Source organism: Dromiciops gliroides, chromosome 1, assembly GCF_019393635.1.
Source record: "Dromiciops gliroides isolate mDroGli1 chromosome 1, mDroGli1.pri, whole genome shotgun sequence".
Taxonomy (NCBI): Eukaryota; Metazoa; Chordata; class Mammalia; order Microbiotheria; family Microbiotheriidae; genus Dromiciops; species Dromiciops gliroides.
Genome location: NC_057861.1, coordinates 748,275,111 through 748,293,819, shown reverse-complemented (window position 1 = coordinate 748,293,819; position 18,709 = coordinate 748,275,111). Strand labels below are relative to the sequence as shown.

At 47.7% G+C, this 18,709-nt stretch overlaps 1 protein-coding gene across 2 annotated transcripts in view; it reads left to right on the top strand.

Annotated features, from left to right (window-relative positions):
* Nucleotides 1–18,709, top strand: part of SCN5A (sodium voltage-gated channel alpha subunit 5) — a 173,543-nt gene that overhangs the window by 147,693 nt on the left and 7,141 nt on the right. For both annotated transcript variants that reach the window (XM_043976098.1, XM_043976099.1), the window contains exons 21-24: nt 5,487–5,609; nt 9,436–9,717; nt 12,607–12,660; nt 13,992–14,129. In XM_043976098.1, coding sequence (XP_043832033.1) covers nt 5,487–5,609; nt 9,436–9,717; nt 12,607–12,660; nt 13,992–14,129 — 597 coding nt within the window. The remainder of the gene's footprint in view (nt 1–5,486; nt 5,610–9,435; nt 9,718–12,606; nt 12,661–13,991; nt 14,130–18,709) is intronic.

The following is an 18,709-nucleotide window of genomic DNA, read 5'->3' as shown; positions in this document are numbered from 1 at the left end:
CATAACATGGACAGGTGTGAGGGTCTTTGGAGCCTCTCACTGCCAACTTCCCTGGTTCAGTCTGCTTAGAGAGGAAGGTCAGTGTTCAGGAGAAAGGCTCAGAAGGAGCCAGGTTGGGGATGGCATGAGGCTCACATGCCTTATTGTCTCTGAGTGCCAATTAAAGTGCTTGTCAAAGAGGTAAGTATTGACAGGGGGCAGCTGACAGAGCCTGCCCTGAAGCTTGGTCCCCGCTGACTGCCAAGGTAAAACCCACTTTCCTCCCCAGTAATTGCCCAATCTGCTGTAATCAGTTTTGTTCCCAAACAACTCAATTTGTGTTCCAGGGAAATTATCTTAAAAGCACATGTCGGATTTCAGCTCCTCATCTATGTCATGAAAGAAAGGAATGCAGAGGCAGGGGTGGAGGGGGGTGGGAACCAAACTGGCCGCATCCCTTCTGGGGCCTCCTTACTTCCTCTCCAGCCAACACCTTGTTCTTCTTCTACCGCCTTGCCCCGGGCGAGGGTACCTTTGGGGACCACATGTTCACTACCTGGCCGCCAGCCCCCATCCATTCCTCTCACACACCCAGCACTCCCCCATAGGGGAATTCAGGACTGAGGTAGGGTCAATGAGCTGGGCCCAGGGCTCATCCCAATGTGATCCCCATATCCTCTGCCTACCTTTCTCTGTGTATGTGTCATTTCCCCTGAAAGAATGTGAGTACTTAAGGGCATGGACTGGTTTGACTTTTGTAATTGTATCCCCAGCATGAGACATATGGAGTCTGAAACATTCCTGTGGCTCACCCATCTAATAACCTGGTAAAAAAAACTTTTCTATTTGTAACACTGGTGCTTAATACAATGTTTTGCACACAGCAAGTGTTTAATAAATGCTTCGTTCATTAAAAAAAGTAAGGGCAGCTAGGTGGCACAGTGGATAGAGCACTGGCCCTGGATTCAAGAGGACCTGAGTTCAGATTTGGCCTCAGACACTTGACACTAGCTGTGTGACCCTGGGTAAGTCCCTTGGCCCTCATTGCCCTACCCCACCCCCCAAAAAAAACAGTAAATGAGCCTCGTTTGGCAAGACCTATTGCTGATAAGGCTGTGCAGGATCCAGGGACAGGATAACATCTCTGGCCTCAGTTTCCTCATCTATAAAATGAGAGGCTTGGCCTCCAGGATTGCTAAGGTCCCTTTGAATTCTCCTCTAGTCCTGTCTTCACATAGTTGAAGGGCTGCTATGGGGACAAGGGATCAGTATTCTTCTGCTGGGTGTCAAAGGGCAAGAGCCAAGGGTACGGATCCACTATCCATGGGAGCCACAGGCTCCCTGGAAGGGTCCCTGGTCTGGCCCACCCCATGGAGAGCCTGGGGGCTAAGTGATAGGGACATGGGTGGAGTGAGGACACCTTTGCCTGGAGAAACATGGAGGGCAAGACTGAGAGGAGGGAGACACCTGATTCATTAAGGGGGAGGAAGGTAATAAGGAATTTATGTATGGGGATTGACAGTGAGGGCAGAGTGTGCTGATGCAGTTGGAGAGACAAGGGGATCTGACCTGGGCTGAGATACTTGTCTATGGAGGCATGCTCCAGGACCCAGAGAAATGCCTGGAGGGATGGACCCACAAGTCCACCTTTTGCATTGAATAGAGACAGTCAAGGTGAGCCACAAAGCCAGCCCTGACTCAGAGAACCAGAGCTGGGAAGGGACAGAGACAGAAAAGCTGCTGAAGCTGGGACTGAGACAGAGGGAGAGGCTGACTGTCAGCTCGGCTCAAGCCTGGGGCAGGAGCTTGACACGCTGAGCTGTGGCATGTGACACAGGGAGGCATCGGCAAGCACTGATGCCCAGCAAAGGGCTGGGGCTGGGGACAGGCATCCCTGCAGCCCCTCCTGGCTGGCCCATCTGTGGGAGGGAGGGAGGGCATGAGCGGGCTGGTGGTAGGTCTGCACAAGGGGTTACACCTAAATGTTCACACATGTGCCTGTGCTGGTGCATCTTCCCTGGCCTCTTTTGAGGGGAGAGCTACAGAATGGGCAATGCTGGCCTTCTTGCTGGAGCTGATCAAAACTTGGAAGAAGGAGGAGGGAGGCCTAGTTATAACTAAGGCGAGGTGGCAGGGCTTGGGCCCCAGGGCGCTGGAATTTAGAGGTGCTGACAGCACCTGTGCGCCTTCATCCAGTAGAAACAACTAAACTTGGCACAAAGCAAGCAAGATTTCTGCCCTTTTCCCAGGACTAGACCTAGGATTTCATCAGGGCAGTGAACTCCTTCAAGATGCAGGTTGGAATCTGTTTAGAGTACCTGAGGTAACTTGCCTGAGGTCCCTCAGTAAGTATGTTTTAGAGGTGGTGTAACATAGGATAGGGCACTGGCCCTGGATCTAGGGAGACCTGGGTTCAAATCCTGCTTCTGAAGGTGCTCTCTGTATGACTCTAGACAAGTCACATAACCTCAGCCACAGGTTACTCAAAATGAGGGGATTGGCATAAAAGGTTCCTTCCAGTTCCATCTAAAACCCTATGAACTGCTAGTTATGGTTCTGGGGGAGGGAGAATGGGCCACCAACCTCAGTCCTGGGACAAAGGGTCCTTGCTGAGATTCTCCGGAGGCAATCAGATGGGACAGCCAGCCCAGGGGGTGGAGGGGAGTGAGGGGAGGCAAGATAGTTTTCACTGGTGGTCAGTCGCCAGCCATCAGTAGTCTTTCCAAAAGGTTGCTGCCGTGGCTGAGCCGAGATGTCCATGAAATTCTTAAGTGGATCAAACCCATTAAACTGAATGGGCAGAAAAGGGGAACAAACAACAAATAGGACTCTTTCCCCTTCACTCCCCTCCCCAAACTGGCACATAGTAGGTGCTTGCTGTGCCTGGCACATGGTAGGTGCTTAATCATTGTTTACTGATTGGTTCATGCCAGCAATCAGGCTTCTGGGAAATGGCTGAGAGGCCCAGGAAGCCCTTCCCCTCTCTGCTTTCCTGCTCCCAGCACATCTCTGGCCAGAGCCAAGTCTTTCAGCCGGTCCCATTCCCTGTGCCCCTTCTCAGCATCTCACCCCATCTGCACTAGGAGAAGTGTCTGGCTCTGATGGAGACCTGACCACTCCCTTGAAGGCACCTGGCTCAGGCAACAGGGCTGGGTGCAGCCATGGAGATGCCCCCAAGAGCCAGCCAGGCAGGGCAGGCTCAGCTAATAACCGGCCCCAGCAATGAGTGGGAAGGAAACCCTCCCATAGACATGAGCCGGGAGGAAGGAGCTGTGGCTGGGGAGAGCCAATATGATTCTGTGAGCAGGGAAAAGCAGGAGAAAAGTCTGTGGGAACTGGTATGAGAGCCCCCTGGTTCCCCCCTCTTCCCTGCCCTCAGCACACTCTGCCAGAGCAGCTGCCCCCACAGAGCAGACATGTAGGAAGGGGCTTCCAGGTTCTCTACTTGACACCAGAGGACAGAATGAGGACCAGGGGGGGAAGGTTACATAGAGCCAGACAGAAGAAAGAATCCTAACAAGTAGAATGAATGACCTGCTGAGGTAGTGAGTTCCCCATCACTGGAGGTCTTCAAGAAAAGGCCAAATGGTCCCTTGTCCCAGATGTGGTAGAAAGGATTCCTGACCTGGTCTACGACCATTCTGGCTCTGTGTGGAGGCCTCACAGGGACCCTTTTCTGAGTCTTGTATAATTTCATCATGGTAGAGAAAGGCAACAAACATTTATTAAGAACATACCATACTGTCTATGCTAAATGTGGAGATACAAATACAATCCATCAGTCAGTCAGCTAGCATTGACTAAGTACCTACTATGTGCCAGGCACTGGCATACAAAGAAAGTCAAAAATCAGTCCCTGACTTCAGGGATCTTCCTGTCTAAGAGGGAAGACAAAAGACCTGAAAGAGGGAGTAGGAGGGGGAGAAGGTGCCCATGCTGGGGTAAAGGGCCAAGTCTGGAGTCTACCCTTCTTGGTATCCCATTTTCCTCCCCTGAATCCTTGAAACAATTGTCCCACTAGAGTTCTATATGCTCACTACGATTTAGCATCTGCTTTGCAACAGAGCAGGGAAAGTGAGTCTTGTGTCCTTCCTGCCCCTGGGTGTTACCATCTGAAGACCTTGACAGGGGCTTTGCCCCAGGCCCTTAGTGTTGATGGCTGCACCCGGAGTTGGGAAGACCTGGGTTCAAATCTTGATTGCAGCACTTACTAGTTTTGTGACCCTGGGCAAGTCACTTAACTTCTTTAATCCAAGAGTTGCCTCATCTGTAAAATGGGAGAAGGGTAGACTAAGATCAGCGATTCTTAAGCTGTGGGTTGTGACCCCATGTAGAGTCGAGTAACTGAATGTGGGGGATCCCTATATTATATACCTATGTGCCCAGGGTCGTGTAACAATTTCTCAGGCAAAAGGGGTCATGAGTGGGAAAAGTTTAAGAAGCCCTGGACTAAATGCCCTTGAGATCCCATCCAGTTCAGTCATGACCCTCGGAATGTCTACCCTGGTGCTGTAATGTCTGAGAATTTAGTCAAGGCCAGCATCAGCCTTCCTACTCTTGTGGACTATAAGCTTCATGAAGGCAGGGGCCATTGCCTTACTCAACTCTGCATCTCCCTCTCGTACCCAGGCTTTCTCTACATATAGTAGATGTTTATTAAATGCTAAATGAATGTATTAATAGGCATATGTTAATCACTCACCGGCTTGCTTCCCATCACATCAAGCATGCGATGCACAGCAATCCATTTGAAGTAAAGTAACGTGAATTAGGAGCCTGGAGTGCTGGGTGGGGGTCCAGCTCCGCCACTTTTCCTATCTATGATCTTGGTCAAACCTTCTAATGTCTCTGGCCTTTGGTTCCCTTCTGTGTAAAGTATGGGTGATAATCGCTGCTCTGCCTGCTTCAAAGGGTTATTATGTTATGTAGCCAAGAAGTCCTCAAGCAAAGCCCAGTTGTTGCTGATTAAAGCCACTAATGATGATCCAATAGGTCCCCTCTCTAGGGCCAGAGCAAAGAATTCTCTGAGGGCCCCCGACAAACAGAGGAGAGAGAAAACTGCAATTAATTCACAGGAAGAGAGCAGGGGATGGGGGGGGCAGCTCTCCAAATGACTTAGAGGTGTTTTCATTTTCATCCTTGCTTTGATCTGGTGCCTCATTTACTGTAACCTTTCTAATGAGTTTGAGACTGTTCGAATTTATACTAAACGGTTTCACTCATTGGATAAACTAAGCTAGAATGACAAAAATACAGCTACTTCAGCCTATGTCCTCTTTGCCCTAAGTGACTGACATCTGTAAGGGGGGGGCAGTCGTTATTGACGAGTCATGATGTGTCTCAGTTGTGTCCACATTCTCTCTCCCACCCCCCAATTTGCTCTCTGCTCACGGGGACACCTGCCTCGTCTTCTCATCCCCATCCCATCAGCCCCCTGCCTGGGAATGGGGCCCAGCTAGTGTCAGTTGGTACTGACCACACACCCTCTCGTGCTGTCTCTTGTCCAGGTCTCTCTAATAAGCCTCGTGGCAAACACACTCGGCTTCGCGGAAATGGGTCCCATCAAGTCGCTGCGGACACTGCGTGCTCTGAGGCCCCTGAGAGCGCTGTCCCGATTCGAAGGCATGAGGGTAAGATCGACTGAGCGGGTCCCAGGGGATGCGAGTGCCCAGTGGCTAAGTGGGAGGTGCCACGTTTGGGCAGAAATGACCCCCTGCAGAGACCCCAGCACTCCCGGCAGGTCTGCGGGAGCTTGGATCCCCAGGAGGGGCTTCCTCCACTTCCTATTCTGCAAAATGCGGGGCTTGGATTGGATAACCTTTAAGGGCCCCTTCAGGTCTTGGGGTATGTGGTTGTAAAGCTTAAAAAATAAGTCTTGGGGCAGCTAGATGGTGCAGTGGATAGAGCGCCGGCCCTGGAGTCAGGAGGACCTGAGTTCAAATCCTGCCTCAGACACTTAACACTTACTAGCTGTGTGGCCCGGGGCAAGTCACTTAACCTCAATTGCCTCACTAAAAAAAAAAAAAAGTCTTATAGCACAAGGGAAACAGAAGGCCAGGGGCAGAAACCGGATGCACACAAACCTAAGGGTCTGTGTTGCAACCATGTAAAAGACTTTCCTCATTTGTAAAATGGAGATAATTTCACATGTGCTGTTCACCTTACAGGCTTCACAGCACCACAAAACATCCAAATTGGAAGGGACCTTAACAATTATGGGATGCAACCCATGCCCCTCTATAACATCCCCGGCTAGTGGCCATCGAGCCTCTCCAGTGATGGGGACCTCACTACCTCCCAAGGCAACATGCCTCTTTTTGGATGGCTTGCTTCTTTATACCCTTCCCCTTTTCTCTTAGTTCTGTCCTCTGGGGCTAAGTGGGGAAAAGGCGAGTCTCTTTTCTACATGACAGCCTAGAAGACTGTGTGGAGTAATGAGGAGAGCACTGGTCTCCGAGCTAGGAAAACCTGGGTTTAGATCCTGCTGTGCGATCCTGAACCAGTCACTTGACCATTCTGTGCCCCAGTTTCCTTCTCTGTAAAATGAGGGGGGTGCTCTCTAAGGCAACTTCCAGCTCTGGAAACCAGGGGCCGAAGTGCCAAGTCTCTGGAGTCAGACCTGACTCCAGGGCTGGGGCTCCTAAAAAGAAGGAGCCATCTGTGGTCCCTGCCAGCCCTGAAGTGCAGTGACACCGAGAGCCTCAGCCACCCTGGTCCCACTTACTAGCTGTCTTGGGCCAGTTGCTTCACACCTCTGTGGCTTGCCTTCCTCTTCTGTGAAAGGGCGACATGACTGTCTGCTGGGCCTAACTCACGAGTGCTTGGGAGGTATGAGAGGAGCCTATAAGCCCTATGATTCAACGTATCAATTTGCTATTATGGGCATTATTGTTACTGGGGATTTTTCATTAATAGGTTTGATATGCATTATTATCTCTTGATCCCCCAGTGGAACAACAAACAAACCAGAAAAAAACATTATAACAAATATTTGTCTTTACTGTAGATTTCTTGGATTAGATCTCTGAGGAGACTCCTGCCAGTATAGACCTGTACTCATTCTTCAGCCTGGAAAGTGAGAGGGGTGCCCAGGGCCACCCAGGCAGCCTATGTCAAAGGGCCTTGAACCCAGGGCTTCCTGACTCTGAGGCCAGATCTCTCACCACTGGGCAGCACTGCCTCTCTGTTAGTGTGGCCTCAGAAGCCATGACAGCCCCTCCTCTTACAGATAAGCACGTGGAGGCTCAGAGGGGTTACTTGTCTGGGTCACACAGGTGACACACAAAGTGTGACACACAGCGACAGAGCTGGGATTCAAACCCAGAGCCTCTGATTACAAAGCCATCACTCCTTCCTTGGCACCAGGCTAGCCTTTGGGCCCCCAGCTTCCTCCAGGCTCCCCTCTAGACAGTGAAGAGGACAACAGCAACAATAATAATATCTACCATTTCCGAAGCACTTCGTGCTTTGCAAAGTGTTTTATTTTTATCTATATTGTCTCCCTCTGAGAAAACCAGACTGATGAGGGTGTCTGCTGCCTCGTCACCTGGGGGTAAGTCATAATGTTGAGCAAGCAGACGTGGGGACAGTGATGGAGCAGAGTGAGGCTCCACCCCCTGGTCCCTCTGTGTGCCCCTCACAAAGGCTCTAAGCCTATCAACCAGGACCCTAGTGGCAAAACCCCTCCTGGCTAGTTTGACTGCCATCTGGAGCTGACTCCCCAAATCTTAGCTGCTCTGCACAGAGCCTGGAATCTTTGTCATTCCTTCATTCTCCTTTGTTCACCTTCAGACTCTTCCACAGACGCAGCTCTAGAGAGATTGATTGAAACATTTCTACCCTAGAGTTTAGAAGGTTTATCTCCCTTTGGATGATTGAGTTAGTACCCTAAAATAAGACAAAACCTGATAAGCTTTGGAATGAATTTAATAAGATGACGTTTGATAGGAGTAAATGAGAGGCAGCTGGCATGGTGGGTTCCTGACTTAGAGTCATGAAGATTTGAGTTCAAATGTGACCTATGACACATTCTGGCTGGGTGACCCTGGACAAGTCACTTCTTGGGGCCCTGGGCAACTCTCAAAGAGCATAGGTTACAGAGAAACCACTGATCTGTATTGGTAGAACAAGTTTCCTTATGGGGAGTCCTCCATGCTAATGCAATCATAGATCCAGACTAAAGAGAAAAGTAAAATCTCTCACATGTGTCCAAAAAGTCAATTTCATGAGAATAAGTTGGGAAATAGGACTAGACAGTGATTTGTCTGATAAAGATGTGGAGTGCTTAGTGGACCACAAGCTCAATGTGAGTCAGTAGCATAATATGGCAGACAAAGAATCTAGTTTCCTCCTGTGCTTCATTAAGAGACACAGAGTTTCTGGGGAAGTGAGAATCCCTCTGTCCTCTGCCAAGGTTAGATCACAGCCAAAGTATTATATTTCATTCTGGGATACATAGTTTAAGAAGAACTTGGATTTAAGCTTCCAAATAGTACAAACCAGAAGGGTGAAAACCTCAAGTAGATGACATATAGAGTTTGAAGGAGCTAGGAATGTTTAGCCAGGGGAAGGGAAGACTTGAGAGCCCCAGAATGGCCCGTGTGATCCTGAAGAATCTGAAGGACCGTCGCACAGAAGAAGAGCTGGGCCTGATCTCTTTGGTCACTGGATAAAGTCATAAAGAGGAAGATTGAGACCAAGTGTCAGGAGCCAATTCCTACTAATTAGACCTGGCCCCAAGTGCTTTAGGAGGTGGTAGATCCTCTCTCATTGGAGATCTCTGAGCAGAGGTTGGAGGTACTCTTTCTGGGAATTTTGTAGGGGAAATTTTTTTCAAGTACTGTATATATGAGGTTAGATGCTCCTTGCATCTCTGAATTGTGATTCTGTAATTCCCCTAGAGTTTGAGGGATGGGATATTTCTCCTCTAGAGTTTAGAGGGGATACCTTTCTTCCAGCATTTTAACAAGTTAGCTCTTCCCTGCAGATTGGGTGGGACATCTCTCCCTTAGAGCTTGGAGGGAACACCTTCCCCCAAGAGTTTGGGTGGGACACTTTCCCCTTAGAATTTGGGGGGGCAGCTAGGTGGCACAGTAGATAAAGCACTGGCCTTGAATTCAGAAGCTCCTGAGTTCAAATCCAGCCTCAGACACTTGACACTTACTAGCTGTGTGACCCTGGGCAAGTCACTTAACCCCCATTGCCTCGACCAAAAAAAAAGAAGAAGAATAATTTGGGGGGGACTCATACTTCCTAGTCATTTTTTCACCTCCCTACCCCAGTGGAGGATCAAGGTCCTAAAAGAAAAAGGGAGGCTTTCATCCCATGTTGTTCCCATTGGGTCATTTTATGGATTTTCCCACCTAGTCCATAGACCTTAGATCCCTGATGTTCTCAAGGAAATCTCTTCCAGAGGATATTTCAAGTAACCAGCACTTGTGTTTATACCTACTTGAGGTTGTGGTCAATGCTCTGGTTGGTGCCATCCCTTCCATCATGAATGTCCTGCTCGTCTGCCTCATCTTCTGGCTCATCTTCAGCATCATGGGCGTGAATCTCTTTGCTGGGAAGTTTGGAAGGTGTATCAACCAAACAGAGGGAGACTTACCCTTGAACTACACCTTCGTGAACAACAAAAGTGAGTGCGAGCTGCACAACAGTACTGGGGAATTGTACTGGATCAAAGTGAAAGTCAACTTTGACAACGTTGGAGCTGGTTACTTGGCCCTGCTGCAAGTGGTGAGTTTCCCAGAGGGGTTTCCCACTCTTAGCCCTGTAGGAGGTCTCTACCTTTCAATAAACTCTTCCAGCCACATTGTGGAGATTCTGTGCTGGAAAGAGAGAGGACAGGCTGAAGAGGGGTCGAGGATTACTCCAGCAATATGGGGTCCAGAAGCATGGCAGAATCAACACAGGGAAACCTCGAGTTCCTCAGGGAATATTTCAGCACCTTGGAAAGTTCTCAGGTTCCAATTTCCCTGCCCGTGGAAAATTCTAGGGCAGTCTCAAGACAGATTGAAAGAGGTGTCTGAGTCAACTGCTGGGCCAGGAGCCATCAGTCAGTGGACCCAGTGACTAGTTTGATTTCCTGTCTCCACCAAATAGAATGCCTGCTTTGGCGCTCTTAGTGTAGTCCAAAGAGCAGATACTGATTCACATCTGAAAAGAACAATGAATGTTGGGGAAGCTGTTGACTCTTCCCTATTGTGAAGGATAACCATTCATTAGTTTAAATGAGGCCTTCTGTCCTGATTCTGGGAGTCAGCCTAGGAAAGAGTTGAGTCCCTTCTGTGAAATGTTTGAAATCCAAACTTAGAAACTAAAGTACCCACTCACTTTCCTGGGAGCACTAATTGCTTTAATGAAGACAGGACACACTTCTTTTTTTTTCAGACACTTTCTTCTTTTATTTCTTTTTAATTTTTTAATTAATTTTTTTAGGACACACCTTCTTTAAGATGAACTAGTGGCTAACCTTGAAAACTCATCATAAAGTAAAGCAGAACTCATATGCTTGCTCTTTGTTTTTCTCATTATGGGTCTGGCTTTAGAAGCTCTGAAGGATCTAGCTCTGCAAAAAGATAGTCTCCGCCTTTAAGGAGCAGAGACAAACTGCTGTGTATAAACAAGATTATATAGGATGAGTAAAAATAATTAACAAAGGGAAGACACTGGAATTAAGAGGGATTAGGGAAGACTTCCAGTAGAAGGTGGGATTTTAGTTGGGGCTTAAAGGAAGCCTGGGAGGTCAGTAGTTGGAGGGAGAGTATTTCAGACCTGGGGAACAGCCAGAGAAAATGCCCAGAGCTGAGAAATGGAGGAATAGCTGGGAGATGTTCATGGAATGGCCAGGAGGCCAGCATCGCTAGATAGAAGAGTATGTGTTGGGGGCGGCCAGGTGGCGCAGTGGATAGAGCACCGGCCCTGGAGTCAGGAGTACCTGAGTTCAAATCTGGACTCAGGCACTTAACACTTACTAGCTGTGTGACCCTGGGAAAGTCACTTAACCCCAATTGCCTCACTAAAAAAAAAAAAAAAAGAAGAGTATGTGTTGGGAGGTGATATGTAAGAGGACTGGAAAGGGGCTAGGTTATAAAGGGCTTTCAATGCCAAATGGAAGGCTTTGTATTTGTTCTTGGAGGCAGTAGGGAGCCAGTGGAGTTATTGAGTTGGTGGGGTGACCTGATTGGACCTACATTTTAGCAAAATCACTTTAGTGACTGGATGGAGCATGAATTGGAGTGGAGAGAGTCTCAGGGCAGGTGGACCCACCAGCAGCTATTGCAGTAGCCCAGATGTGAGGTGATGAGGGTCTGCACCAGGGTGAGGGCAAGGTCAGAATTTGAGAGATGGTCCAAAGGTGAGATGGACAGCTTTGTTGTGGAAGGTGAGAGAAAGGGGTCTAGGATGGCTCCTGGGTGCTGAGCCTGGGGACTGGGAGGATGTTGTATTGCATCCAGCAAAGCTACTCACAGATTCTTGTGGACAAGGTGGAGAGATCAGGGACAGTAGGGTCATAGAATGACAAAAGAAGAATGAGAAGGAACATCAGAGGTCACTTCACTCAAACCCCTCATGTTATAAGGGAGGAAACTGAGCATACAGAGGCAAAAGTGATTTGCCCAGGACCACACAACTCAAATGTCTGACTAAATTTGAATTCAGATCTGCCTGACTCCTGGCCCAGAACTTTATCCACTGCACCTATGCAAGAGAAGACTTAGGGGAGTTGCTAGCATTGGAAGGGTTATCATTAGAAGGAGGGCTCAGACTTGTCCTGCTTAGCCCCAGGGGGCCAAACCAGGAGCATTGGGTGGAAGAGACAGAGTTAAGATGAATGTCAGGAAAAACCACCCACCAGTGATGTGGGCTGCCTTGAGGCATCTCAGCTTGTGCAGCTAGAGGGCAGAGCACACAGAGCACTAGACCTGGAGTCAAGAAGTCCTGAGTTCAAATTCAAGCACAGTCACATAGGAGTGACCCTGGGCAAGTCGCTTTAACTCTGTCTGCCTCAGTTACCTTAACTGTAAAAGGGGGATGATAACAACTACCTCCCAGACTTACTGTGAGTAACAAATGAGATGATGTTTATAAAGTGGCTTGCAGACCTTCAGACACTGTATAAATACTGCTCACCACCACCACCATCATCAGTGAGTTCCCCATCACTGGCAGCATCCAATGGAGTCTGGAGGGCCACTAATTAGTCAGATGTGTTGTAGAGGAGACCCCGGGGTGGGGGGAGCCATGCTGGGCCCGACACCCTCTGAGTCCCTTCTACCTCTGAGTTTCTATGATCCTCCTCCTCCTCCCCTCATTTTTCCAAAAAGAAAATTAGCCCCTAAAGACCTCCCCAAGCATTTATTAGGCACCTGCTGTGTGCCAGACACTATGCTGAGTCTTAGGGATATGAAGAAAGGCAAAAGCCTGGCCCCTGCCCTGGAGGGAAGCTTCATTCGGGCCTCCTGAGCCCTCCTCCAGCGCCCATTCCATGACACCAGACAGTCTTTCTTGGCAGCTCTTGCTCTGCCTTCTGGGTCAGCATCTCTCTCCCTTTCTACATTCCTCCAGTCAGGGAACCTGATGCCAAACCTAAACATATTCCTTAAGTGTGCATTTTCCTTCCAGGCAACATTTAAAGGCTGGATGGACATCATGTATGCTGCTGTGGACTCCAGGGGGGTAAGTCAGCCAAGTGAACCCGTCCTGGGTCCCATCTATCCTCTGGGGGCAGGGACTGTGGTCCAGGAGTGGCAAGGGCCCTCTGAATCAGACTCTGCTGCAGCTAGAGCCCACCCATGGTGAAGGGAGATCACTGCCCTCTTCTCTCTGCCAAGCACAAGGGGCTGAGCTCTGCCCCTGGCCCCACAAGAAGCTGTGAATGTTTCAAGAAATACTCAAAGAAAATGTATTCTCATTGACTTGCATCTTACAAATAAACCTGTTCCAGTCCCAAACGATAGGCGGGAGAGAGGCACAATCTTGCCACATCTATACTGTCTCCTCCCTTCCACAACTCCCAGTGGCCACTCTGGCTGCCAGTTATTCAACAAGCATCTATAAAGCACTTACTGTGTTCTAGGCATGGTGCTAAGCACCAAGGATTCAAAGGATGGAACAATTGGCCATCCTCACCAAAATCTCCACTGCACAAGGTTGGGAAATGCCAATAGTTTTCTCAAATGTCTCTGTCTTCTCTCATTCAAAGAGATCTATATATTAACTGAGATCCCAAAGTCCTCTGATACTCATGAGTGGTCCCTATACTCTCCCATTATCTCCATCTTTGACTCCACCTTCATCTCCATCACTGTCTCCTTTTCTGCCTCAGTTCACCCAAAGCTTTCCTCAGTCCACACATACTTGTGCCAGACACATTCTCCAATACAAATCCACCCTCCAGCCCCGCCCCACCCCCATCCTTCAGCTTCCTGCCCCCACAGCCTCCTTCATTCTTCCAGCCCAGTCAATCAGCAAGCATTCATGAAATGCCTTCTATGTGCTGGGCACTACACTAGGTAGGACCCAGAGACACAAAGACAAAAACAAATCAGTCTGTTTTCAGGGAACAAGACATATGCACATCTTTACAAAGTAGATAACAGGTAATTTCCGAAGAGGCACCAGCAGCTGCAGACTTCAGGAGCAGCTCTATTTAGGAGATGACATGATCTGAGCTTGGAAGGAAGCTAGGGATTCTAAAAGTCAGAGCTGGGGAGGAAATAGATTCCAGATATGGAGGCCAGCCTGAGCAAAGGTTTGGAGGTGGGAGATGGGATAGTGACACCGCATAGCTCCCTCCTACTCCTCCTCGTACCCTTCTGCTGCTCCCCAGCCCTCTGAATGGCTGGCACTAAAGGAGAATGCTCTCACTTTCCACTCTCACACACATCTCCACTCCCGGGTGCAGCCTCGACTTCCTGCCCATCAGGGTCAGATGCCGGGGTCCTCATGTTTCTGCTCTGTGATCAGCTGCTCCTTGCCTTTGTCTGCTTTCTCTTTCTCCCTCGCAGTGTGAAGAACAGCCTCAGTGGGAGTACAACCTCTACATGTACCTCTACTTCGTGATTTTCATCATCTTTGGATCTTTCTTCACCCTGAACCTCTTTATCGGTGTTATCATTGACAACTTCAACCAACAAAAGAAAAAGATACGTAGAGGGCGGGTTCTGCAGGGCTGGGGGGGAGGGGTTACTGGGGCAGCTTTGGGGCAGGAGCAGGGCAGGGGGTAAGTGCCCTCCCAAGGAGCAGCCTTTGTGCCTTTTGTTCACTGGAAAGAAAATTCCCCTTCCTTGGGTTACTTAACTATTCTGGCTTTCAGTTTCCTCATCTGTAAAATAAGGGAGTTCAACTCAGTGGTCTTTAAAGTCCCTTCTATCCCTATAGATATCTATAATTCTATGACTACTGATGTGAACAATCCATCATCATCAACAAGCATTTTATTAAGTGTCTACTGTGTGCCAGACACTGTCGTAGGTACTAGAGATACCAAGAAAGGGACCTTACATTCTATAAGGAAATAAAGCTGAACTTCTCTTTAATGGAGAACCAGCTTTAATGGGTGGCTAATGAATATACTTCAGGCAACCTGTCACCACCCAAAATGGCCTGAAGCCCAGAGGAAGAATTCTTGGCGCCAGGGACAAAAACAATACCCTCAGAGCACAGGGAAGCTGCACTGTGGGACTACAGTGAAGCCTGAGCCCAATGGGAACCAACTGGGGCCTCATGCACCCCAGGAGAGAGGCCAAGGATTCTAAAAGTGATACCAGCCTGTCTTCCTTGAGCCTACAGCCTGGATGTATTTGTCTAGAGCATCTAGACCAATTTAGAAATGTGTCCTTAAGAGAGGTCCATCTGATTTGTGCCTAATTTTGTAACCCTCCCTTCCCCTTTAAGCTGTACACAGCTATAATAGATTGTAAGGTTCTTGAGGACAGGGACCGTTTTGCCTCTTTTTGTATCCCCAGCATTTGGCATAGCGCCTGGTGCATAGTAGGTGTTTAATAAATGTTGAGTGATTGAACTGTATAGTCACAGTTCCCTACTCCATCCAGAGCAGTAGTTTATAGCGTAAACGAAGGGGAAACAAAACTTAGTGAGGGGAAACAAGCAAAATGGGGAGAAGTCAATCTCAACTGACTTAGTTCTTGGCATAATTCTAGAATGTGTTATTAAAAGAGTGGTTTGTAAATATTTAGAAAGAGAAGCAGTAATCAGTCACTAAAAGCAAGTGTGGGGTCACCAAGGACAGGTCATGTCAGAATCATTTCCATTTTTTGAGAAGGTTATTAGGCATGTCCAGGCAAGGCAAGAGTCAATTAATAGGTGGGTACTCTGTGCCAGACACTGTGCTAAGCACTGGGAATACAAATACAGGCAGAGACAAGCCTGCCTTCAAGGGGCTTACATTCTAATGAGGAAAGACAACACACCAAAGGGAGCAGAAAAGTACAGGTAGGGAGTGGAGGGGAGAAAGGACACCTGGATTTCAGCCAAGCATTGGACAGGGTCTTTCATGATAGCCTGATGCAGAGAGATGGGGCCAAAGGCAATAGAATTAGATGAATTTGGAATAAGTAGATTCAAAGAGTGGTGATTAGCAGATTAATTTCAAGTATTTAAAAGATCCAAGAAAAGCTTGGGGTATTTCAGGCCACCTGACGGGATTGGATTTGTTGGCTAGAACTAGGGATGTAGCGAGGGATCCTAGAGGTCATCAAGTTCAGTCTCTTCATTTTACAGATAAGAAAAACTGAGACTTACCAAGATCCAGTGACTTCCCCAGGATCACACACCTTATGTGTGTGAGGCAGGATTAGAATCCAGGTCCTCCCAATTCCCAAGTCCAATGCTCCACCCCCTATGCCACATCAAGAGAAAACTTTCTAAGAATCAGAGCTGCCCAAAGGAAGGATGGGCAACGTTGATAGGTTGCGAGCTTCCAGTCATTGGAAGTGTTCGAGCTGAGGCTGGGTGACCTCTTGTCAGGGAAGCAATTGTGGGAATTCCTGCTCAGGGATGGCTTTAACTCCAGTGAAATCTCTGAGTGGGCAGGGGCCTCGGGGGGCCCCAATCCAGCCCCTGCCTGAACAAGAGCCGTTCTCCAGGACATTTGACAAGTGGCCATCGGCTCTCTGAGGACACCCAATACCCTCAAGCCACTCTAAGTCCTTGATGCCTCTGAAAGTCATCATGCTCCCTTCTGAGTCTCCTCCCTGACTAGTGTTCTCAGCCAATCTTCCTATGGCCCGGTCTCTATTTTTCTCACAATTCTGCATGCATTCTAGATTCAGGGCTCACTCACCAGGATCCCTCCCTGCCAGGTGGTCCCCAACGTTTGGGGTCTGGCCTGGGTCTGAGGACAGAGAGAGGGACTGAGATGCTGGAAGGGACAGGAGAGGCTGGGGATAAATGAGGAAAAGGGGAGCTCCTGCAGCTCACACATGTTCCTACTTTTCCTTAAAAGACCTAGATAATAAAGGTGACCCACCAGTGATGGGAATGATGCCATCCAGAGCTTTACGGGTGACAAAGGGTTTTCCCATGACCTGAGGCCCCTGGGAGGCCGGAATGGTAGTTTTTGTCCTTATTCTACACATGCGGAAGCAAAAACCCAGTCAAGTGAAGATGCTTGCCTGAGGCCACACAGTGAGCTCCTGGCAGAGCCTGGACTGAAGCCCAAGGGCACTTTCTTTTTTTTCTTTTTCTTTTTTTAATTAATAAAGTATTTTATTTTTTCCAGTTACATGTAAAGATAGTTCTCAACTTTTGTTTATACAAGCTTTCCAATTTCAGATTTTTCTCCCTCCCTCCCCTCCCCTAGACAGCAGGTAATCTGATATAGGTTTTATATACACACACACACACACACACACACACACATAATAACATTAATCCTATTTCTGCATTAGTCATGTTATAAGAGAAAAATCAGAGCAATGACGACAAACCTCAAAATAGATAAACATCAGCACCAAAAACAAAAGAAATAGTATGGTTCATTCAGCATCTATACTCCACAGTTCTTTTTTTTCCTGGATTTGGAGATCCTCGTCTATCATGAGTTCCCTGGAACTCTTCTGTACCATTGCATTGGTGAGAAGAATCTAATCCATCACAGTAGATCAGCACTCAATGTTGATGATACTTTGTACAATCTTCTTCTGGTTCTGCTCATCTCACTCATCTTTAGCCCACACAAGACCCTCCAGGTTTCTCTGAACTCCTCCTGCTCATCATTTCTTACAGCACAATAGTATTCCATTGTATTCATATACCACAACTTGTCCAGCCATTCCCCAATTGATGGGCATCCCCTCAACTTCCAATTCCTTGCCACCATGTATAGAGCAGCTATAAATATTTTTGTACATGTGGGTCCCTTTCCCCTTTCCATGATTTCTTTGGGGAAAAGACCCAAAAGTGGTATTGCTGGGTCAAAGGGTATGGACAGCTTTATTGCCCTTTGGGCATAATTCCAAATTGCTCTCCAGAATGGTTGGATCAGTTCACAACTCCACCAACAATGCATTAGTGTTCCAATTTTCCCACAGCTTCTCCAACATTTATTATTTTCCTTTTTTGTCATTTTAGTCAATCTGATAGGTGTCAGATGGTACCTCAGAGTTGTTTTAATTTGCATCTCTCTAATTATTAGAGATTTAGAGCATTTTTTCATATGGGAATAGATAGCTTTGGTTTCTTCATCAGAAAACTGCCTGTTCATATCCTTTGACCATTTCTCAACTGGGGAATTACTTGGATTCTTATAAATTTGATTTAGTTCCCTATATATTTTAGAGATGAGGCCTTTATCAGAAGTACTGGCCACAAAAATTGTTTCCCAGCTTTCTGCCTCCCTTCTAATTTTGGATGCATTGCTTCTGTTTGTACAAAAATTTTTTAATTTAATGTAATCAAAATCATCCATTTTGCATTTTATAATATAGTCTATCTCTTGTTTGGTCATAAACTGTTTTCCTTAAGATCTGATAGGTAGACTATTCCTTTCTCTCCTAATTTACCTATGGTATCACCTCTTATGTCTAAATCGTGTATCCATTTTGACCTTATTTTAGTATAAGGTGTAAGATGTTGGTCTATGCCTAATTTCTGCCATACTATCTTCCAGTTTTCCCAGCAGTTTTTGTCAAATACTGAATTCCTATCCCAGAAGCTGGAGTCTTTGGGTTTATCAAACACTACATTACTAGTGTCATTTACTACTGTGTTTCCTGTGCCTAGCCTATTCCATTGATCTACCACTCTATTTTTTAGCCAGTACCAGATAGTTTTGATGACTGCCAAGGGCACTTTCAAATGATCAGTTCCATGTTCCTCCTTCCTTGGCCTTCTGAGCAGGGGATCAATCACCAAGGTAGATGGGGACATCAGTGTGGAACAGGCTCTGTCACTCACACCCTCTAAGCTCAGGCAAGTCATTTCACCTCGATAGCTCTCAGTTTCTTCATCTGTAAAAGGAGGGGTTGGACCCGATGACCTCCAAGGTCCTCTCCAGCCCCAGATCCCCAATCCTGACTGTTGCTGTGGCCTGGCACACCCTCCTTGGTGGTCTGAGTCAAGGATTAATCGCCTCCTTTAATGTAACTGAGCTCCATCTTTATCCCAGCTGCAGTAGTAAGTTCTGGTACTCCCTGCTGCATGCCCAGAGTGACCCCAACCTGCCAGGATGGGGCAGGGGCCCAGTGATGGTTCAGAACACAAA